Here is a 24077-nt window from a genome sequence, read left to right as displayed (position 1 = left end):
ATTCATTATCAAGTCTGGTCAAACTGTACTGCTGCCCTACTACTAAGTTGAAGTTGGAAGGCTTTGATTATCTGAATTTCTCTGATGGGACTGGTGTAAAGGAATTCATGGTTAAATCTCTGCTGTACTGTGATGCCACAACTGATGATGTGACATTGTCTTGGTTTTGACTGTATTTGACAGTGACATTGTGATCTGGTCTGTCATGATGAATATAGTGGGGGTCAATCATAAATTTACCACCAGGGTTTACCACCTTTCCTTTCCAAGCCAACAGGTAAACACAGACACAATGCCTTGTAACAATTATGATGCAAGCGTAAATCAAATCTACAATGAATTCATTTTAAAGTCAGATTAACAATAAAAGAAGTGGTAAACTTGCTATGCTACAGTTTTATGAATACTCTGTACAATGTACTGTCTCCTTCTACAATCCTTACTCATCCCTGCCCTCCTCCCCTTCTCCTTACTGCCAGTCAAAGAACAGCAGAGCAGCAGCCACACATTACTCAGTAGTCTAAAGCTGAATATGGACATTGTCCTGTCATATTTTAATAATACCGGCAATACTGGTTGTGCCTATTGATTCAAGTCTTTTCATGGATATTTTATAGCATAATTAATTACAGCCTAGTAGATGACAGTGTTATATATTTATGTCAACACAATAGTCTAAAGACCTTTATTCTGGCAGCTTAAGTATAATGTGAATTGTTATTGCATCTTACCTCTTTTCCTTCTAGCATGACCATTGTCTCTTGACCACCGCTAGTGCATTATCAGCCGTGTTACTCATTACTTTGCTGGGAACCAGATGGTTCATTTCCGTGTTCTGTGGTAGCCTACTCTACAATCTTCATGGTCATGAAAAATCACCATGACAAAATTAGGCTTGGGGTTGTGCAATATTCAGTGACCATGATGTATTGAACATGGGGATGAGACGCTGGGATATGTTTTCTGACCAATATTTGCAGGTCAAGTTATTGTATGTTATATTTCTGTAAGACTAGAGTTTACAGTTCTGCTTATACCTGGTTCTCATATGCGTCCTTTGTCCTGATCTCGCCCACATTCTGATTGTGCCCACATTTTTAGACAAGTGTAGACGATTAAAGTAGAGTATGGATTATAGTATTCCTCACCCTGTTGGAGGCCCACAGACAGCTGTGGAACTGAACTAGGTTCATCTGGCTCTATGTACTGTATATGTGATATATTATTTGTGATTGACCTTAAGTAGTCATTAAATACTTTATACCCTCTCTTTATCAAGTGTAACATTCTCAATTTTATGTGAAGCGTGATGGATTATCTGGAAATGTAATCAGCATTGTTTGGTGCATCGGTTAATCAGTGTAGATCAGATCATCCACCCCTACACAACGCCTCCCTCCATACGGCTTCCTTCAACTACTTGGACCGGTTGTGTAACTGGGGTCTTGGCAATAATATTTGGGGCTAGAAGGTAACTTTAAAATCATTGGTCTGTAATCATGGTAACAGCTTAACAGAAACTCACTCATCCCTGTTGTGCCTGCTGGTGCGTAGGGCAGAAAGTTGCAACAAAGGCTCTCCACTTGGGACATCCATCTTCTCCACCGTGCCCCAGCTCTGATATTGACAGGGCTCAGTTGACTTGAACAGAAAATAAATGGGCAAATTCTAAATCCTTTTCCACACAACAACAAAAAGCAGAACAAGAAACAACTTTTAAGTCCACTTTATTGAACTGTCGAGACCACTGACTGACAGCAAGTGTCTAAATACTTAACCCAAGTCCTACAATAAAACTATGATAATAGGAAAGTGCAAAGTTCACTCGTAATTCTAAATAAAGATTAAAATCATGTCATATTTAAACTAATATTCTACAGTACTCTTTTCTAAAATAAGCACGGGGAATTGCTTGTCTTTACATGTGATAATGGGATCTTGTGATGTCCCAACTCAACTCGGATGCAAACACACACACACACAGCCAAAGCATTAAGAACTAAGTGTCACACGTTTCATTATTTTAATAAGGAGAACATTGCAACCCATGAAAGGTAATGTGTTGTATATATATGTAAAAAAAGAGACTAAATGCATACATAAGCAGACATTCAATTATCAATAAATACATGCATTCTATTATTTTTTTCTCTTACATCAAAATGAAATATTTTCCCTATTGATCAAAACCAAAGTTTTGGTAGTTGACAGCAACCTCAAAGAGGAGTTAAAAATGTTGGCTTTCGTGGGATAAGTAGCAACTACCTGGAGTAAAACAACACTGCAAAACCTACTAGTTCTTTGCCAAAAATTAAGTTACCCATCTGCGTGAACACAGCTAAAGTCAGTGGTGCAAAACAACCGCAATGTAGTAATATAGGTATCAACGGATGTCCTCCGCTCTCACTTCACTTTCATTAAGCTAGAAGACATCAGGTCAATGAGTAAAGATGGTAGAAAGTTACAAAATGAAACTAGAAAAATAAAAGCAATTACTCAAGTACGTATGGTCCGCTGTTCAAAACACATATGTTGACCCCGTCTTTGTGTTCAACTTTACTTGACCGCGGACAAGATCTAAACTATTAAAAAAGAAAAATGCCATTTACCCAAAGTGCACAAAAAAATGTATCTAATACAAAAAGCTAAATAGAGAGCCTGAGAAGTAACTGATGAATATAAATAAACCTCCCCCTCTGTTTTACAATCTCCTATTAAAGTAAGTGGAAAATGGTTTAGACTATGATGAAGGACAAGGAAGACTGTCTCCAATCTTATCATAAACTATTAATGCAATATTGACACGTTAATAACAGCAGTGGCACAAACACTATTTGAAGAATGTATCCAAATAACTACATTTTTGCCAGTACATTATGCAGCACACTAATGCAATTGTTCAAACCGCTTACTCTGCACTGCAGCTATTGGCTCAGAAGGATTCACCGTTTCTCCGGGTGCAGAATTGTTCATCGCTACATGTTATGTTCCTATGTCAGTGCGCTTAATGTGCTTAACAGACAAAGAGAAGACAAACCGGCTTGCTAATAGAATCTAAAATCTTGCAGAGCAGACAAGGACTCAATTCCATTAGGAGGCACAACAGGATATACTGAAGGGAAGTCTTAGTTAAAACAGGTGCTGCTGGGAGATGAGTCTTGCAGGGAGTCAGGATAGACAGGTCCTGTAGAGATGGAGAGAAAGAGGATTGAGTCCGATGTCTGAGGTTCAGTTAAGTGACGTGTGTTTTGGCATCTCATCTACGGTGGGCAGAAATCAGCAAAGTAGGGGTGCTGCAATGCCTCCTCTGCAGAGATCCTCTGGACAGGATTACACTTCAAAAGATTCTAAAGGAAGAAAAAAAAAGAGAGAATGTGACTAAAAATATGCATTTGTACGGAAACATTTCTTGAGCATTCAAGCAGTTTCTAAACCCACAGGCGCAACATCGCGAAACTTCTGGGAACGCTTGCGAAACAGAAAAGGGTTTGGGAAGTCCAAAATTCTTCCTTTGTTAGCCAACATCGCTATGACATCGCCAACACGTGTGATCGAGGATTTCTATTGGAGAAGCAGTTTTAGTCTAGTACCTTCATGGGAGTCCCATACGGCGGTGCACAGTTGGCCCAGCGTTGTTAGAGAAGGGTTTGGTCAGGGTAGGCCGTCATTGTAAAATAAGAATTTGTTCTTAACTGACTTGCCTAGTTAAATAAATACAATTCACTGTCTTTGATTCAAGTTAGGTTTGGGAAAAAGCCTTGCACTGGCTCCACCTGGTGGTAAGTTGACTTTCCCAGCTAAGCGGTCAACTAGTTACAAACTACACAACTCCAGACACATGCATGTTGTTTTAATGCCACTTGTGTGGGTTTGCAACATATGTATCTGTGCAAACATATGAATTCAGAGCTATACAATAGAAGAGTGAAGGACATTGGATTGTAAATTGATGTTAACATCAAGGGATGGTATAGCATGATAATACATTGTATACTGAATAATATAAAATGGTCATTTGGGGAGGGGGGGGCGCAATACTAACCTGTAGCAGATCCCGTCCTGTGCTACTGAGTTTGGGGACAACATTCACCAGTGAGGTCGTGGCTGGATACATGGGGTACGGCTGTAGACAACAACAAAAAAAACAATGTAAACAAACGGCAGAGCAGAAAATACTTGTTCCTTCTCTTAGAGATGAATCTGTGATCTGGAAACTGCCATTCATCTCATACCTTGTAAATCATATAATCACATTTTTTTCCTGGCAGGCAGTAGAAAACATGGATTTCTATATGATCAACTGTAATTCACAAAATGAGTGGGTTTGACTACCTTGTAGTCTGGGAGCTTTGTCATTGTCTGCCACTGTTCTTCAGTTGGTGTACCCAACAATGTGCCACAACAGCATTAAGGAATGACTTGTCACCACTAAATAGGACTCGTCAAGTTGAGTCATTACAATAGATTTCATCTCAACAAAGTGGACAAACTTTAGTTCATGTGTTCTGTTTCTACATACCACACAACAAAATGGACAGTGTGCTGAACTTGGTGGTTAACTATCGAAAACATCTCGGAAAGGATATCTGAAGATCCTCTTCAGCTGGTCGTCGACGTCATTACCCGGGAAAAGAGGCCTTCCAGCGTTTGCCAACTCTAAAAAATAAATAAAAGATAAGTTATTGTAGACTCAAAAAAAAAAGACATGAGGCAGACCTGCCAACCTTAAATCATTTTTACGAGTACCACTTCAGCGTGGCGTTGGACCCCATGGCAGCGAGCATGTGACAACCCCACAGATCAAATCATAGGCAAATGCACCTGTTTTTAGCCTAATAAAGATGTTGGCAGAAGACTCCCAGTATGAATGGTAGGCTATAGACCAGGGCTGTGCAACCCGGTCCCTGGAGAGCTACCATTCTGTAGGTTTTTGTTCCAACCCTTATCTAGTGCTCCCGATTCTAATAATTAGCTGGTTGATAAACTGAATCAGGTTGGTTACAACTGGGGTCGAAACGAAAAGCTACAGGAGGCTAGCTCTCCAGGAACAGGGATGGAGTTCCCGGCTATAGACCGTTATGGGTACTTCATAATTGTCTGGTCTTCAGTAGCTCACTAAACAAGTTAATGTCAGGAGGTTAGAGTATTTTGAAAAACCTGTAACTGCCATAAATTATATCAAACAATGTAGCCAACACAGTTGTCTAGTCAAATACTATTTCCGAACTCAATTCCTTGAGTACCACCAACAGTACACATTTAAAATGTAGCCCCGGACAAGCACACCTGATTCAACTTGTCAACTAATGATCCTTCCCTCAATTAGTTGAATCTGCTGAGTTTGTCCAAGGCTACAACAAAAATGTGTTGTTGGGGGGACTTGAGGACTGAAGTTGGGAAACACTGGTCTAGTATTTGATCCTAAATGAAATTGAGGTCTCAATGACGCTCACATTTTTTCTAGGTTACATTTAGGGGTAATGATTATTCAAATTAAATAGGTGTATTTATATAGATGGTCTTGTGAAAATGTAAAGTGGCTTCTTCATTTTGTTTGGGGACAAAATTCTAAATGAATTCAATTACTGGATGCACTGTAGTAGTCTGGCTTACTGTAGGCTATTTGGAATATCAATTGCAAAATAGTTGGGAAGAGATTTGCAACGTACTGATTCCATGGCACACTGCTTATGAATTGACACGCAAAATGACACCAGATTCAAAACTTTCTGGTACTGTCCTTGTGTAGCTCGTTTTTGGTCACAGGTCCAGGAATGGTAACATTTCCCTAGAGCTAATACAGCAGATAGCAATACTGCGTGATTTGAAAAGTCATAGTCAATCAATCAATAATATTATAATTATTTAGCAAACATTTTTTACATTTACAATCTGTAGAAACTAATGAGAATAGAAAGGTTCAGTACTTTTGTGAAGCATCACAGCACAGTTGAAAAATATATGGCAAATGGAAATTAAGGGATAGATGGGAGTTGAATGGAGCTGAAGGGTGGGACTAATAACAAGATAACAAATGTAAAACATACGGGGTCTGTAAAATGTATATATAGGTTCAGAACTTTTGTGAAACAGCACAGTTACAAATATACAGCAAATAGAAATCAAACTGGATGGATGTCAGAAGTAGAGAAAAGACAGAAAAAAAAAGAAAAAAAAAACTATTGTAAGACAGATTGTGTCTGTAAAATGTGTATAGTATGCATAAGCTGGAAGTTGAAACCTAAGTGTTATTGATTAGTAGTTTACTCCAATTAGGGGAGGGGTGGTAGGGGAGGGGAATAATATAGGAAAGTATATTAAAAAAACAAAAAATGCATGTAGGTACACTACCGTTCAAAAGCTTGGGGGTCACTTAGAAATGTCCTCGTTTTTGAAAAAAAAAGTTTATTTTTGTCCAATAAAATAACATCAAATTGATCAGAAATACAGTGGAGACATTGTTAATGTTGTAAATGTAGAAGGAAACAGCTGATTTTTAAATGGAATGTCTTCATAGGCTTACAGAGGCCCTTTATCAGCAACCATCACTCCTGTGTTCCAAAGGCACGTTGTGTTAGTTAATCCAAGTTGATCATTTTGAAAGGCTAATTGATCATTAGAAAAACCTTTTGCAATTATGTTAGCACAGCTGAAAACTGTTGTTCTGATTAAAGAAGTAATAAAACTGGCCTTCTTTAGACGAGTTGAATATTAGGAGCATCAGCATTTGTGGGTTCGTTGACAGGCTCAAATGTCTACACTGTATTTCTGATCAATTAAATTTGCTTTTTTTTTTCAAAAACAAAGGACATTTCTAAGTGACTCCAAACTTCTGCACGGTAGTGTATACATAGGGGATTGGAAATGATGCAGACAATTACATTGATGGAAGCAACAATCTATCCGCAATATTAAAGCTGATCCACCCACTAAAAAAAAAAGTATCTTCATATTGGTGTCCTTTAGGAGTGGTTTCTTTGCAGCAATTCTAACATGAAGGTCTGATTGACGCAGGTCTCATTTGAACAGTTGATGTGTCTCTTACTTGAACTCTGTGAAGCATTTACTTGGCCTTCAATCTGAGGTGCAGTCAACTCTAATTAACTTACCCTCTGCAGCAGAGGTAACTTTGGGTCTACCTTTCCTGTGACGGTCCTCATGAGAGCCAGTTTCATCATAGCGCTTGATGGTTTTTGCAACTGCACTTAAAGAAATATTCAAAGTTCTTGAAAGTTTCCGGATTGACTGACCTTCATGTCTTAAACAATAGACTGTAGTTTCTCTTTGCTTATTTCAGCTGTTCTTGCCATAATATGGACTTGGGTCTTTTACCCAATAGGGCTATCTTCTGTATACCAACCCTACCTTGTCACAAACACAACTGATTAGCTCAAACGCATTAAGAAAAGAAATTCCACAAATTAACAAGACAAACCTGTTAATTGAAAAGCATTCCAGGTGACTACCTCATTAAGCTGGTTGAGAGAATGCCAAGAGTGTGCAAAGCTGTCATCAAGGCAAAGGGTGGCTACTTTGAAGAAAATAAAATATTATTAAAATATATTTTCAATTGTTAAACACTTTTTTTATTACTACATGATTCCATGTGTTATTTCATAGTTTAGATGTCTTCACTATTATTCTACAAATCAGAACTAGTCAAATAAATGAGTTGGTGTGTCCAAAGTTGACTGGTACTGTATATGAAAAGGTAAATTAAGAACTGATTCATTAACATAGGCCTACTAAACTTTCACAGACCGACATAACCTGTGAAGGATGGTATTAGCGGAACAGCTCCCCGCCATGTACGTTTCCAGCCACGCAGCGACGTGCACAGAACTACCGCAACACTGCACGTTTCCTTGCTTGTCGACGCACTCGTGCCTGCTACTGTTGGGGAGATCAAAGCATGTGCGGGCTAGAAATAGTGTTCTCGCTTAGTTGACTAAACTTTGTAGCCAAATACCTTTGTTATAATGACGCCGTAGCGCTTTAACTAATTACAAAATAATATTGGTTATGTGCTTGCCTAACTTATGCAATTTGTTAGTCCGTGTATTTGGCAAACAGTTTGTTCAACTTCACCATTTTTTCAACCCTTTTCCTTATACAGCGGTGGTACGCGAAGGGGAGAGATGCCATCCAGCTCGAAAGAGGAAAATAGTACTACGATTACAGGAGCGGAGGGCTAGAGATTATTTCCAAAGATTGTCTATTAGCCTCTTCCTCCCTGTTTTTTCTCCTCGACCGAGTCCTCTGATTGGTTCTGCTCCAACTTCAGACGGCCGAAGTCAAAAACCACAACGTGCCGACGAGATGCCTCTTTTTGTGTACTTTGGGGGTCGTTTTTCATACCAGCATACTTTGTCTTCAAATTACGTGCTTGGTACGCAGCAACATGTGTGGCAGGTTGGCAGGTCTGCAGAGGCCCCAACTTATTTGAGCATTATAAAAACACAGGTAAGATCATCCCCCTTGAATTCGCGTCTCAATTTTAACCTTGACGTTACACATACCTGCAAATATGCATCCAGCAGACCACATGTCAATGGAGGTAGAATAAAGCTTGGCACCGAAGAGCACATCTGGGGGCCTATACCACAACGTCACAACCTTCAGGAGAGAGAGAAGCTTGAGTGTCACCAGTAAGTTAGGCCAGTAATTGTTTGCCAGTATCCCAATGAATCATGTAATTGCATATAAACATGTAGTCAATATCCCACCTCTGCTGAGTAACATCTCACTGGGATTCCAAAGGCTCGAGCCAGGCCAAAGTCAGCCAGCTTCAATTCCCCATTCTAAATTAAGCAAATCATACCACATTTAAAAAGGGAAATACTTTCGCACTAACTAAGCAACAACATTTCTGTTAGGACTTTCTAGAACTAGAAATTAAAAAACGGTCAATATTCCACAGACTTACCCTGTTGATGAGAAGGTTCTGTGGCTTCAGGTCTCTGTGGAGAACATTCCGACTGTGGCAGAAGGCAAGCCCCTTCAACAGCTGGTACATGAATGACTGCACATACAGAAAGTAGGGGAAGACCAAGTTAAGCACAGAGATACAGAAACACAAGGCAGTAATACTACAGTATTCTCACTCTCAATGAGATAGTCATTGGAGGCATTCTTCAAAGTGATAAAAAAAAATTGCAATCGCAAACTTTTTGCAAAATCAATAATATTTTGCGAGGGCTAGCAAATTTGACCAATCACAGCATTAAAACAGTCAATTCATCACAATATCACATAAAACTGACTGAAAAAGAGGGTTAGCAATTTCAACCAATCACTGCACATGTTAGAGCATAATATGGTTCAACCAAGCCACACATTTACAAACTTTTCCCCTTGTCAGCGCATTTGTAACAAAATATTTACATATTGCCAAGCAAAAACAAATACATATTAAAAAAAATAATAATAATTGCCACAAAATCCTGAAGGGACATCATTAGAGCCATATTCTGCTCCTTATTTGAATCTCAATTAAGGCCGTGACAATTACGGAATTTGGGGTAACAATTCATTGTCATCAGGGATGCAAACTGATGAGGGCCCAAAAAGGTGACACTTTTTTGTTGTAGCATTGAAACAATCACAAAAATCCCTGCTAGGGGGGAATGCAGGTTAACTAATTAAAACAACAAATAATATGATCTACATGATCAGTCTCTGTGTGTAAAATAAAAAGTGGTTCATGTGAACCTAACCCAACTAAAAACTGTAAGGAAAGCAATCCAATGTCATTTGTTGCCTTGATTTTACTGCAAATGACACTCAAGTCCTGAAAAAAAATAAACAATACACTAATATTGCAGTTAGCCTTTATAATAGAATGCCTGTGACCACACACATCTAAATATTGCATTTGGGAAAAATAACATCTTAACCCTAGGATGCATATGCCTGGTCATGTTTGTTTTGTTGCTGTATTGATCCCCAAAAATGTCATCATTATTCCAGGAATTCCTTAAATAATGTGTCTTTAATGTTCTAACATCCTAGTTTTGTTTTTAAACATTTCTTTAAAAATAATAGTTTTTTTGCATCACTACCCCAAGTTTTCATGTGGGTCAAATATGACCTGCATGTATTTCCTACGGAAATCACTGCATTGCGCTCGTCAAACTGACCTTGCTTTTTGCTACAACAATAAAAATTGATAACATATTTATGGTGTGATGAAAGAGAGCCATGCCACCACCACTCAGAGCAGCCAGGACCAGAAGAGGTGCCAGCTCTGCCCAAGTGCAAAGGAGAGAAAAGTTAGCTGCTGGTGTTCTCAGTGCAACACACCCGTCTGCAAAGAGCAGTCACATGCTTGTGGTTTGTAACAAATGGATGGACTAAGACAGCATCACACACGCAGACTTTGTTCCTATTTAGTGTTCATGTTTTCTGAATTCACAGTTGTTCGTGTGGTCGTTTATATTGATGATGAACTTTGGATTTTCAAATACATTTTTGAAATATTGTAAAAACATGTTTACGGTGGTTTTACAGTGCCTTGCAAAAGTATTCATCGCCCCTTGGCGTTTTTCCTATAATGTTGCATTACAACCTGTAATTTAAATGGATTTTTATTCAGATTTAATGTAATGGACATACACAAAATAGACCAAATTGGTGAAGTGAAATTTAAAAAATTACTTGTTTCAAGAAATAAAAAAATAAAAAAAAATATATATATATATATATAGAAAAGTGGTGTGTGCATATGTATTCACCCCCTTTGCTATGAAGCCCCTAAATAAGATCCGGTGCGACCTGGCCAAGATAAAGCAAAGCAGCGCGACAAAAACAACAGAGTTACACACAAACAAACGTAGTCAATAACACAAAAGAAAAATCTTTGTACAGTGTGTGCCAATGTAGAAGTAGAAATAAAGTCCACCTGTGTGCAATCTTAAGTGTCACATGATCTCAGTACACACACACAAACACACACACCTGTTTTGAAAAGCCCCAGAGTCTGCAACACCATGAAGACCAAGGAGCTCTCCAAACAGGTCAGGGACAAAGTTGTGGAGAAGTACAGATCAGAGTTGGGTTATAAAAAAATATCAGAAACTTTGAACATCCCACAGAGCACCATTAAATCCATTATTAAAAAATTGAAAGAATATGGCACCATAACAAACCTACCAAGAGAGGCAACGAAGAGAACAAAGACAACCCTGAAGGAGCTGCAAAGCTCCACAGCGGAGATTGGAGAATCTGTTTATAGGACCACTTTAAGTCGTACACTCCGCAGAGTTGGGCTTCACGGATGAGCAGCCAGAAAAAAGCCATGGCTTAAAAATAAAAATAAGCAAACACATTTGGTGTTCGCAAAAAGGCATGTGGGAGACTCCACAAACATATGGAAGAAGGTACTCTGGTCAGATGAGACTAAAATGTAACTTTTTGGCCATCATGGAAACGCTATGTTTGGCACAAACACCTCCCTTCACCCCGAGAACACAATCCCCACAGTGAAGCATGGTGGCAGCATCATGCTATGGGGATATTTTTCCATATCGGCAGGGACTGGGAAACTGGTCAGAATTGAAGGAATGACGGATGGCTCTAAATACAGGGTAATTCTTGAGGGAACATGTTTCAGTCTTCCAGAGATTTGAGACTCGGACAGAGGTTCACCTTCCAGCAGGACAATGACCCGAAGCATACTGCTAAAGCAACACTTGAGTGGTTTAAGGGGAAACATTTAAATGTCTTGGAATGGCCTAGTCAAATCCCAGACCTCAATCTAATTGAGAATCTGTAGTATGACTTAAAGATTGCTGTACACCAGTAGAACCCATCCAACTTGAAAGAGCTGGAGCAGTTTTGCCTTGAAGAATGGGCAAAAATCCCAGTGGCTAGATGTGACAAGCTTATAGAGACATATCCCAAGAGACTTGCAGCTGTAATTGCTGCAAAAGGTGGCTCTACAAAGTACTGACTTGAGGGAGGAACAATTATGTACGCTCAAGCTCAGTTTGTGTTATTTCTTGTTTGTTTCAAAATAAAAAAATATTTTGCATCTTAAAAGTGGTAGGCATGTTGTGTAAATGAAATTATACAAAACACCCAAATAAATCAATTATAATTCCAGGTTGTAAGGCAACAAAATAGAAAAAATGCCAAGGGGGAGGAATACTTTCGCAAGAAACTGTATTTTGTACTTCACACTAAAAGGTTGAATGTGAAACTTTGTAAGATTGATTGTAAGAAACATGTGCTCATATTTTCAATAGCTGTAATGAATTTTCATAATATATTATCATTCAAATGTGTATCAAACTGTTGAAGAGCGACTAAAAACATTTCAAAACAAAATAATTATTGAAATGTACAAATCACTCAAAAATAATTATGTTCCACAAAATTGATCATATTTTAGACACATAAATAAAACAGATATTATATTATGGGGACATTTTGACCCGGCATATGCATTCTTGGGGCGCCATGTTTACTCTGCATCCTAGGGTTAAAGTAGAAAGAAAGAAACAGGCATTCTGTTTGCTCTATTATAGTGGCCACTATAGTAGACGTCGAACAAGTACACAAGGCTACATGTGTGCAAAAATACCCCCTCTAACTCACACAAGTGTTACTGTCAAGTTCAACACAACAAAAGCAATAGCTTTGGGCTACACTGCACATTATTACACTGTACACCTTCTGCCTATGGACATCAGTTCCACAATGTGCAAGCAGAGCATGATACCCTTTGTTGGCATAATCTATTTTAGGCAGTGAGCACACCAGTGCTATATCCCTTTTTATCCACTTTATTGAAAGAGGGAAAGTGTGTGACATTTCATTCACTTCTATTGGCATCCAGCTTAAGCCAGGCCCCAGCTACAGCTACACTTGATCCCTGAATCCACTTGTTTAACAAGCAATGCCTCATTTTCACCTAATTCTCTCATTCCGAAAATTAACCACAGAGGGAAAACATTAGTTCGCTAGGAAACATTTCACACAGATTGCCAGGGTCCAGTAAGCAACTACCACATTATAACGTGATGAACAGTGTTGTGCCCCTTTCGCGTGAACGCGCATGCAGGCAAGAAAATGGCACTGCTCAAATCCCCCCCCCCTTCTAATTTCCTTAATTTTGTGGCTTGAGTCAAATACTTTGTGGCACACACACACTACTGGTCAACATGAGCTACCAAAATGATTCATAAGTATGCCAGGCCTTGCAGTCCCAAGAAAGAAGGGGGGGGGGGGGGGGGGTTTCAAGAAAATGCAGGCAAGAAAATGGCCTTGCCTACATGCTTCCCCCCACCTAATTTCCTTCCCCCCACCTAATTTCCTTAATTTTGTGGCTAGAGTCAAATACTTTCTATAGAACAAACTTCACGTCAGGACAGGAAACGGAAATGAATAATTAATGTATGCGTGTTATATTAAACATAGAGGGAGTAAAATGTAGGCAAGCAATAAACATTTCAGAACAACTACTAGTCGAATAAGTCATGGACGAGATGATGAATTTTGGCAAAGAGATTTATTTATAGACTAATACACTTGAAACAGATAGCCAAACCAAAAACTACAGACATTACTAATGCCTCCCCCGCAATCAAACCGACAAACGTGATCAGAAAACTCAACTAGCAAGCAAGTTGCAGCAATAAATAATTGAGTGCATGCGCGTTCGGGTTCGTGCATGCGCGTTCGGGGGGGGGGGATTCTGGCAGGGGGGAGATTTTCGGCACAACACCGGCAAGGAGTAGTATACCAATTAATACTATAGCAAATTGGTTAGGCTACTAACGTAACTCATCTGATGTTGTAACGTTAGCCGTCTGACTTTATTTGCCACTTAATTTTCACACTAACTGAAAGATTTGATCTGCTCATTACGTCACCTATTTTGGACTCAAATTTCACCTAAAGGTCACTAGTTTGCATCCCTGTGTGGTTATTGTCATAACTGTCATTTTTTGTAGAAAAGTATTTTGAGCTTGTCATGGATCATAATGCATCTTAGAAAATGATCTACAACAGAGCTTTGTTAACATCTCGGTTTAAAAAACAAAACAAATGATAATGTTTTTTTTGTGTGTGTTATTGTTATAATTGTCGGGTACACGATAATTGTGCCAGGACCTAATAGCAATGACTCACCTTGACCGTTTCTGGATCTAGGTCTCCATTGCAGCTGTCAAAATACTTCTTTAGATCCTGTGGTTGTAAACGTCAGAAGTTCTATCAGCAACATTACATTTCTTCTCATCATATCAAACTGGTGAAAAGTATAAAACCCTTATAGTTGAACCTGCGGTCACATCTACTTTACAATGGTCAGTCAAATCTATTGGTAAATTGTCATAACTACAAACTCCTCTTTATACAATAATGTAATCTGCATACATCTGGCAACAACGCAACACTCACCTGGTCACAAAATTCAAACACCAATGTTAACTTCTTGTCACTGTGCAGAACATCATGCAACCTTGGGAAAACAAAATGAATTGTCAACTAAACTCTTTGCATAGCTAGATATTTAATCTAATGCTAATTATAAACACACTTGAAAAGTAACTTACTACTACTTACTGAGTCAGGCCGGTCTAACTATGCTACGGCATAAATACATTTAGCCACCTATGCATTTTCAGAATTGGACAAATTTCACTTCAGACCTACCTCACAATGTTTTTATGCTTCAGTTCTTTCAGGAGGCAAATTTCTCGCAGGGCAGAACTTGGGACACCCTACAAGAAACAAGGGATGTAATCATTAGCCAAACAGCTGCTAAAACAATAATTTTAGTTAGGTCCCTCCATGGCACTGTAAATAAAACTTGCAGTCGTAAGCAGGTGACAAAGTGGTGTCATTTGAAAACTCGAGTCCTATCAAACAGACCAGTAAACATTTCACACCTGCAGTGGGAGCTCTCTTCGGGCTTGATGCCGTGTGTGTGAAACGTTTTGCAACATAATCTGCTTTATGAATACGCCCAGCAACCAAATACAGCAGCAACCAAATTGAGCCATCAAAAAATATGCTAACCAGTTGGACAGCAAGCTTAAGTAGCTGTATTTGTAGTCTCAAAAATGCCTACCTCATCGTCGTCATCCAATCTCACTCTTTTCAAAGCCACGATTTCATGCGTTTCTCTGTTTTTTGCTTTGAAAACAGTTCCATATGTACCTGGAGAAAGAAATCACAACGTTCGCTAGCTAGCTTGACTGAATGGGTTGTGCTAATTAGCAAGGTAGCTAGCTAACTTGCCCTGGACTGGGCTAACTAGTTTCATTATTTACATAGAATAATGAAAAGCTAACTAGCAGCCAACTTCAACTAATTTAACCAGATGCCGACGAGAATATAACTTATGTTACATATTTTTATTGATACGTCAACATGTCTAGTTAACTAGCTATATTTTGTTAGCACGCAAGCTAACGCGTCAGACAACTAGCTAATAGTAATGTAGGTAACTAACGTTAGCTAAACGTTGTCGTAGCTCATGCTTGCTCCTAACGTTAGTAAATACTACCAAATATCTAAACACTATCAAACGTGTCACTTAGCAATGACTTGTCATTTAAAATTACGGATATGATTGCTGACAACATTACTATTAGCTAGTAGCAGTCATAGCAATGCTAACGGAAAACATCAGCAAGAGAAATCCTGGGAAAGAAACAGACACTTACCCTCTCCAATCTTTTCAAGCTTTTCATACTTCTGCATATTTTGTCAATAAAGCTAGTCTTTAACTAGTGAAAAGCAGCCCCAGGGTTTGGGGATATTTGTGATACGCGTTAGCTAGCTGTTCTCAGCTACAATGATGCTGCTACATGGGCATCTAAAGGCCAGATTATGAACTGCATGCAAAAATCGCCCATTCCCAGTCAAAAATAATTATTATGAACCTGTGTCACTGTCATTCTCATGTGGTCAATCAGAAATGTTTACTAAAAAGCAATAGTCCATTTTGTTGCAATGTTCCCTCCTGAATAAATCCCCAATCAGAGGTCCAGTTAAACAGCCTGTTTAAATCCGGTTCTAAGAAGCCTGTTAATGGATTTAGCTAGCCTAGATCCACCATTTTCTGTTCAGACAATGATCATTATAAATGCCCCCCTTAAATTCTTGCTAAATTTACTGAAATATACAGGTCAGGTCCAAGTAACCCCTTTAAAACCACAATCACATACTGTATTGTACAGTTAGTATTATCTTCCTATTAAGAGCACATGATAAACACTTGCAATTTCTGCAGCCTTGAGGCACAATAAAATATGATCGCATTTGTCCACCCATACATTTGGCTCGTATAAAATGGAATTTGACATTGGACCATTAAACTAAAGCAACTTTACACCAACATCAAACTAGTTATAAAACATATACGTCCTTTTCATTTCTTAGCCAACGGCTATGTCACAAAAGTACATTACGACAAGTATTTTCAGTTCACATTGTAGGTCTACAGTTTTGTGCTATATCAAAGTCAGGGCTGGCAACTTTTGAAGAAAGCTTGGAGTGAGTTTTGCCATGTGAATTCCATTGCCCCCTGACACAATCCCTAGGTGGGGGACTGGGGGTCCTCCTCCAGGAAGATTTTACTGTTTTAAAGCTAATTTCCTGCAATTCTATGTATTTTTACATGGCTAAATCCTATGACCAGGGTGGGAAAATATGTGTATTCGGGATGCTTTGAACATTAAATGAACACCCAATATTCAACGACTTTGTTACTTTTAGGTTTTTAGGTGATGAAATGTAAAGTATGCTAATATTTTTTTAACGTATTTTTTTTAGGTGGTTTCACACTTTATTCAGACAGTAATGAAATGATAGGGAGAGGCAAAATGCTAGAAACTGTGAGATGTTTGGAAGTAGGAATTGATCCCTGTTCTCAGGTGGAAAGTTGGAAACTTGGCACCATCCCTACGGTAAAGCATGGTGGTGGCAGCACCATGTTTTTCAGTGGCAGGAACTAGGAGACTAGTCAGGATCGAGGGAAAGATGAACAGAGCAAAGTATGGAGAGATCATTGATGAAAACCTGCTCTAGAGCACACAGAACCTAAGACTGGGGCGAAGGTTCACCTTCCAATAGGACAACGACCCTAAACACACAGCCAAGACAACGCAGGAGTGACTTCGGGACAAGTCTCTGAATGTCCTTGAGTGGCCCAGCCAGAGCCCAATCGAACATCTCTGGAGAGACCTGAAAATAGCTGTGCAGCGATGCTCCCCAGCCAACCTGACAGAGCTTCAGAGGATCTGCAGAGACAAATGGGAGAATCTCCCCAAATGCAGGTGTGCCAAGCTTGTAGCGTCATACCCAAGAAGACTCAAGGTTGTAAGCGCCGCCAAAGGTGCTTCAACAAAGTACTTAGTAAAGGGTCTGAATACTTATGTAAATGTGATATTTCAGTTTTTAATACATTTACCCCAAAAAATTCAAACCTGTTTCTGCTTTGTCATTATGCGGTATTGTATGTAGATTGATAAGAGGAAAAACAAATGTATCAATTTTAGAAGAAGGCTGTAAGGTAACAAAATGTGGAAAAAGTCATGGGGTTTGAATACTCTCCGAATGCACTGTAGTCATATCAGATTTCAAATATGTGATTAGTGGAATATTAAAATAAGTGTGGGGAATAACAGTAGTGTTCTTGCTGACAAGCACAGTAATTACCCAATATTTTAGCTCATTGTTAAGAATGAGAATTGTTCTATTGATCAGACTAAACTAAGTAAATAGCTAATAAAATCTCCTGAAGACAATATGACATGAATCTGCCCCTACACTCTACCCAAATTATTTTATATTTAACGTTCCCCTTCTAGAATCAAACTTACAAGTTTGGGTTCAAAATCTGGTTTGACAAAATTATTTTCATAATTACAAAGCAAGTCATCCTACCAAACTTCCTTGCTAAAACATACTGTAGGTCTGTCTGCTGCCTTTTTGTTGTCACAGCCTAAATGCCAATCACCAATCGAGGGGACTAATGCAAGTGTGGATTAAATCGACTTTAGTGCATGCTGTCAGAAGACTGCATTCTGCAATAAGATGGGAGTAACAGCAACCTAATTTTATTGAAAACATTGTACATGAAACAGCGCTACCGTGCTGCTCTCTTTAGTTTTATAAACTCAGTAGATCATTTTCTCTCTCCATTCAGCTCCACTCTAATCTTGAGGGGTGTTTCTTTAAAACATGCATCCAATCACCTTGATCCTTTACATAACTAGACCAATCATATGCTTCAATGTGAAGCGGTTCACAGTGCTGTGGCAAGACAGGACAATGATAGTACATTGATGGAGATTCCGCTCGTGATGTTAAATTGCAGGCGCAGATGCTCCGATTTCAAAAGAATTTGGAGTACAGTCGAAAAGTTAACGTGCTGACTATACAATGGACAAATTTGAAAAATAAAAGCAGTACTTTACTATTTGTGAGATATAAGAGGTGTCCGTGAGAGCGTGAAAAGAGGGTAAAATGCGTGCGTTTGTCTCACGGCCAATCAAGTGAGAGTTGGCAGCTCTGCAAAGTACTGTTCACATCTGTCCCTCTGATCTCTGCCTGCAGATGAGGTCAGCAGCTCTCCTTTGCTCAGCAATACCAGCCTAGGAAGAGAAGATACCTGTGTGTCCACAGAGATACAATATTAAATAAAAGCACTTACTGTAAAAGCACTTTGTGACAACTGCTGATGTAAAAAGGGCTTTATAAATACATTTGATTGATTGATTGATTGAGAAAAGGGGAATGCATTGAGTATATGTGTCTGGGGTTTATTAGAGTGGTATAGACTTGTAATAAATCAGGACTTTATAACGTTCTGGGCCGTTCTGGGAGACTCACTCAAAAATCTATGTTTTTTTTCCTCACTAATGTGTTGTCACTTACCCACCACAGGGTTGTATCCATCTGGAAAGTCTGTGAGGAAGCGGTGGTCGTTGGCCTGCTTGGCAGCATTAATGACCTTAGCATCAGTAGCCCCCGCTTACCAAAGCAAATGTTCTCCATCACAGCACAGGGTCCTGCAAGCATGGGAGGAAAATGTACACAAAGTAACTTTGTTACTTTAGTGTTATGACAAAATCACTTTAAAAGGCCATGTCATACATACAACTAAGCGTACTAAAACAGCTCCTGAAGACAGATCCTAGAACAAATCCCCCCAAAAAACTATCCTCATATGCACTAGAAAACATATACAGCTGTGTGTGTAGATTACAGTAGGATATTTACCTGAATGATGAATCAAATGACTTGTCCTCTGAGATGGGTCCAGTGTCCGGATATCCAGGCCATCCAACATGATCACTCCACTGCTGGGGTCAAAGGAAAGCTCCAGCAAGGAGGCCACTGTAGACTTCCCTGCAGGTCGGAGAGCCATAACTAATCACATCATTTTCATAAATATATCATTAGGTTCCACATAATTATACTATTTTCAGACTAATGTTTCTACAATCTCATTATAGGCCCTTTGTTTATGTAATCAGATTAATTGAGTGTTTGTTTCCATGGAAACGCATGGGACATTATCTCCTCCTGATTCTCCAACGATAGCGACAGTCTTAGAGAGGGGGATGATGAGGTTGAAGTTCTTCAGCATCTGTTGGCCAGGTCTCATTGGGTAACTGTAAGAAAAACAAAGAAAAAAATGGCACTCACTGATACAAATAATGTGTGTGTCTGTCTTTGTGTTAATACTATCTTTCTGACATGGTCTTGCCTGAAGGTGACTTTCATGAAGTACACCCATCCTGTCAGAGATTTGTCAGGGATGCGGCTGCACCCTGTCCGTGGAAATGGGCGCTCCAAAGACAGGTACTCGAAAACACGGGCCCCAGAGCCGAGGGCTCTCACCAACTGGAAAAAGCGTTAGGATATAGTTTCTCATGGCCATATCAACTGATCACCTTTTGAATCCTAGATGGATAGTAATGTATGAATCCTAGATGGATAGTAATGTATTAGGTGAAACCTGGCACCATCCCTACGGTGAAGCATGGTGGTGGCAGCATCATGCTGTGGGGGTGTTTTTCACCGGAAGGGACTGAGAGACTAGTCTGGATTGAGGCAAGGATGAATGGAGCAAAGTACAGAGAGATCCTTGATGAAAACCTGCTCCAGAGCACTCAGGACCTCAGACTGGGGCGAAGGTTCACCTTCCAACAGGACAACGACCCTAAGCACACAGCCAAGACAACGTATTGAGTAAAGGGTCTGAATACCTATGTAAATGTGTGTTTTTTTTAGACATTGGAAACATTTCTAATAACCTGTTTTGCTTTGTCATTACGGTGTATTGTGTGTAGATTGATGAAAAAAATATATATTTATTAAATTTTAGAATAAGGCTGTAACGTAAAAAGAAGTTGGAAAATCAAGGCTTCTGAATACTTTCCGAAGGCACTGAAGGACCACAATGGAAATAAGACTCCGGCCTTTGTGTTCTTATCCTCAATGATTTCTAATCTATGTAAATCTTGTCTCCAGCTGGAGTAGCCTACTACTTTTAATTATCCAATAAATTCATACGTACACAGCCATACCTAAACGACGACCAGTTTGAAGGAAGACTTGAACATTCAAACGTTCACAAGCATGCCCGTCTTGTTGGCTACATTTTGCCTGAAACAATAACGGAACTATTGTATTAGCAAGACTGATAGTTGGACAGTAGGTAGTAGGTCTAGTGACATCTAGTCAGTCACTCAACTCCATGTCTTGGAACTGGTCTATTCTACCTTCTGCTTGCAACAGAGAAATAACTGCAACTGTATGTATCCCTGAGTTAAGATTGAAAAAGGGTCTTACCCATGTCTGCTGCTACTCGCTCCCCTGCCCTAGAAAGCAGGACACTGTAACCAGTAAATATATTTCATGACCATATGTTTTACTATGTATTTGACATGATATAGATTCTTCAATCTACAGTTAAATTTAAAAACATATATATATATATTTTTTTATTTCACCTTTATTTAACCAGGTAGGCTAGTTGAGAACAAGTTCTCATTTACAACTGCGACCTGGCCAAGATAAAGCATAGCAGTGTGAACAGACAGCAACACAGAGTTACACATGGAGTAAACAATAAACAAGTCAATAACACAGTAGAATTTAAAAAAATATATAATAATTTTAAAGAGTCTATATACATTGTGTGCAAAAGGCATGAGGAGGTAGGCAAATAATAAACATTTTGCAGATTAACACTGGAGTGATAAATGATCAGATGGTAATGTGCAGGTAGAGATACTGGTGTGCAAAAGAGCAGAAAAGTAAATAAATAAAAAAAGTATGGGGATGAGGTAGGTAAATTGGGTGGGCTATTTACCGATGGACTATGTACAGCTGCAGCGATCGGTTAGCTGCTCAGATAGCAGATGTTTAAAGTTGGTGAGGGAGATAAAAGTCTCCAACTTCAACGATTTTTGCAATTCGTTCCAGTCACAGGCAGCAGAGAACTGGAAGGAAAGGCGGCCAAATGAGGTGTTGGCTTTAGGGATTATCAGTGAGATACACCTGTTGGAGCGCGTGCTACGGGTGGGTGTTGCCATCGTGACCAGTGAACTGAGATAAGGCGGAGCTTTACCTAGCATGGACTTGTAGATGACCTGGAGCCAGTGTGTCTGGCGACGAATATGTAGAAAGGGCCAGCCGACTAGAGCATACAGGTCGCAGTGGTGGGTGGTATAAGGTGCTTTAGTAACAAAGTGGATGGCACTGTGATAAACTGCATCCAGTTTGCTGAGTAGAGTATTGGAAGCCATTATGTAGATGACATCACCGAAGTCGAGGATCGGTAGGATAGTCAGTTTTACTAGGGTAAGTTTGGCGGCATGAGTGAAGGAGGCTTTGTTGCGAAATAGAAAGCCGATTCTAGATTTGATTTTGGATTGGAGATGTTTGATATGAGTCTGGAAGGAGAGTTTACAGTCTAGCCAGACACCTAGGTACTTATAGACGTCCATATATTCTAGGTTGGAACCATCCAGGGTGGTGATGCTAGTCGGGCGTGCGGGTGCAGGCAGCGAACGGTTGAAAAGCATGCATTTGGTTTTACTAGCGTTTAAGAGCAGTTGGAGGCCACGAAAGGAGTGTTGTATGGCATTGAAGCTCGTTTGGAGGTTAGATAGCACAGTGTCCAAGGAAGGGCCAGATGTATACAGAATGGTGTCGTCTGCGTAGAGGTGGATCAGGGAATCGCCCGCAGCAAGAGCAACATCACTGATATATACAGAGAAAATAGTCGGCCCGAGAATTGAACCCTGTGGCACCCCCATAGAGACTGCCAGAGGACCGGACAACATGCCCTCCGATTTGACACCCTGAAATTAGATCATGGACAACTTATTTGGAGATCAGCGACATCAGAGCAGGTTCCCTCATCGCTCATGTAATTCCCAGTATGTTCTCTCATGTAGCGTGCCACTCTGTTCACCAGATTGCCCAACAGGGGAATTTGAGTGTTCAAGATGGCAGCACCAAAAGCAAGCTGGGGGAAAAAATACAGGATTGGTTCATTCCATTCCAATTGAGGTGTCTGAAATCACTCAACATTTCAACACACTAGGAAAATAAGATCAACAACCACTGGAGTTTGGCCTACATGTTACAGTCCAGTACCCTTACAAAAAAGATTGCAGTTTTAAAACTGCAGAAACTGCAATTGACTGTGGTATTTTGGACGCAGTAATTGCAGAATAACTGAACTGCAGTTAAACTGCACTGTAACTACAGTTACACTGCAAAATGACTGCAATCTTTTTTTGTAAGGGTTGTGTTAAGTTGCTCACCACGACAGCACCAAGAAGGGCAAAGAGCTGGGGTTTGACAAACTCCCAGAGGATATGCCAGTCGACAGGATGAACTTCAGCACTGCCCCTTAGTCTTGACGTCCGGCAGGCCGATTTGCGGACTGCTCGTTGAGCCAGACCCCAGATATGTCCAGCAGCTTTACTAGGCTGTCCAGAGAAGTTCCCTGCATTGGCTAATTGTGTTGTGTATAGCCGTGATCTGAAACGAAAACCATAATGTTAGGTTTAAAATATTCAACCTTTATTCAAAGGAGAATGACTAGCATGGCCTGTAAGGGTTCATTCTCAAAAAGAAAACGCCACTAAAATGAATTTCTGGGTGATTACATGTATAATTTACAACAACCTGTACTATTTGTAGTGCTATCTTTATTGTGCAAGTTTGACAAACATGGACAACATGAGCTTAACAGCTATGTGGTGGGCTTCTCATTACACTTATTGTTTTGTGGCGGCAGGGTAGCCTAGTGGTCAGAGAGTTGGACTAGTAACCGGATGGTTGCAAGTTCAAATCCTGAGCTCACAAGGTACATTCTACCCCTGAACAGGCAGTTAACCCACTGTTCCTAGGCTGTCATTGAAAATAAGAATTTGTTCTTAACTGACTTGCCTAGTTAAATAAAGGTCAAATAAATGTGAATCTTACAAGTGCATTGGGACACCTCTGGATGGTCGATTACCACCACTTTTTACAGTAAACGACACTACTACTTTGGGACAGATCAGGGGCGTATTCATTACGCCGATTATGTTGCAAACGTTTCTTAAACGGAAGCAAACTGAATGAAACGGGGAAAAACCTACCTGAATTTGTGCAATATAAACTTTTTTTGCACGTGTTTGGCTAACGATTACACACCTGATCAGCTGACTACCGGAATTAGTCGACTAGCAAGTTGTCCTAACGTGGCTGTCTCCATAAATCTTGTGTTGCCGTGGTGTTGAAACATTTGTTCACGGAAATGTAACAAAATGCAAATAAACTGAGCACTTTTTTCAGAAGTGTACAACAGGGTTAGTTCTTTGGCTACAAGCTTGAACAACACCCAGGCTGCCATGTTGACACTATCCCAGAATGCATCTAATTTACTGTATATGGCAATAATAACAAAACATGCACTTTGGTCACGAAAAACAATATGGCCATATCTGAATTTTTTTAAATAAAAAAATGTATTGCTCATTCTTGATCATCATTGGCAACGATGCTGTCTTCCATTTGTGAAAAGGGGAGTGGGGGGAAATCGTCTTGAGGAA

At 39.6% G+C, this 24077-nt stretch overlaps 1 protein-coding gene and 2 long non-coding RNA genes across 3 annotated transcripts; all 3 read right to left on the bottom strand.

Annotated features, from left to right (window-relative positions):
- Nucleotides 1–1711: 1711 nt before the first annotated feature.
- Nucleotides 1712–16061, bottom strand: LOC110508586 (cyclin-dependent-like kinase 5). The gene is made up of 12 exons (XM_021589203.2): nt 15675–16061; nt 15077–15165; nt 14659–14726; nt 14404–14464; nt 14134–14190; nt 8927–9022; nt 8727–8801; nt 8520–8616; nt 4587–4656; nt 4333–4393; nt 4043–4123; nt 1712–3347 (listed from the first exon to the last, which is right to left on the bottom strand). Exons 1-12 carry the CDS (start codon nt 15709–15711, stop codon nt 3261–3263), a joined length of 879 nt encoding a protein of 292 aa, XP_021444878.1. The 5' UTR covers nt 15712–16061; the 3' UTR covers nt 1712–3260.
- A 1328-nt stretch (nt 16062–17389) lies between these two features.
- Nucleotides 17390–24070, bottom strand: LOC110508587. Its single transcript, XR_002471332.2, has 5 exons — nt 23680–24070; nt 22800–23019; nt 19237–19631; nt 18892–19025; nt 17390–18625 (listed from the first exon to the last, which is right to left on the bottom strand). It is a non-coding gene; the product is annotated as an uncharacterized LOC110508587 (long non-coding RNA).
- Nucleotides 19728–20991, bottom strand: LOC118944822. The gene is made up of 3 exons (XR_005040204.1): nt 20815–20991; nt 20119–20182; nt 19728–19863 (listed from the first exon to the last, which is right to left on the bottom strand). It is a non-coding gene; the product is annotated as an uncharacterized LOC118944822 (long non-coding RNA).
- Nucleotides 24071–24077: the final 7 nt, after the last annotated feature.

This window comes from Oncorhynchus mykiss, chromosome 28 (assembly GCF_013265735.2).
Source record: "Oncorhynchus mykiss isolate Arlee chromosome 28, USDA_OmykA_1.1, whole genome shotgun sequence".
NCBI lineage: Eukaryota > Metazoa > Chordata > Actinopteri > Salmoniformes > Salmonidae > Oncorhynchus > Oncorhynchus mykiss.
The sequence above is the reverse complement of the archived record's forward strand: the minus strand, read 5'-3'. Positions and strand labels throughout refer to the sequence as shown.

Coding starts and splice junctions, on each gene's coding strand:
- LOC110508586 (XM_021589203.2), bottom strand. CDS start 15,711: ATGCAGAAGTATGAAAAGCTTGAAAAGATTGGAGAGG. Junction 14,191..14,403: donor TGTTTGAATTTTGTGACCAG/GTGAGTGTTGCG, acceptor TTACAACCACAG/GATCTAAAGAAGTATTTTGA. Junction 8,802..8,926: donor AGAACCTTCTCATCAACAGG/GTAAGTCTGTGG, acceptor TGCTTAATTTAG/AATGGGGAATTGAAGCTGGC.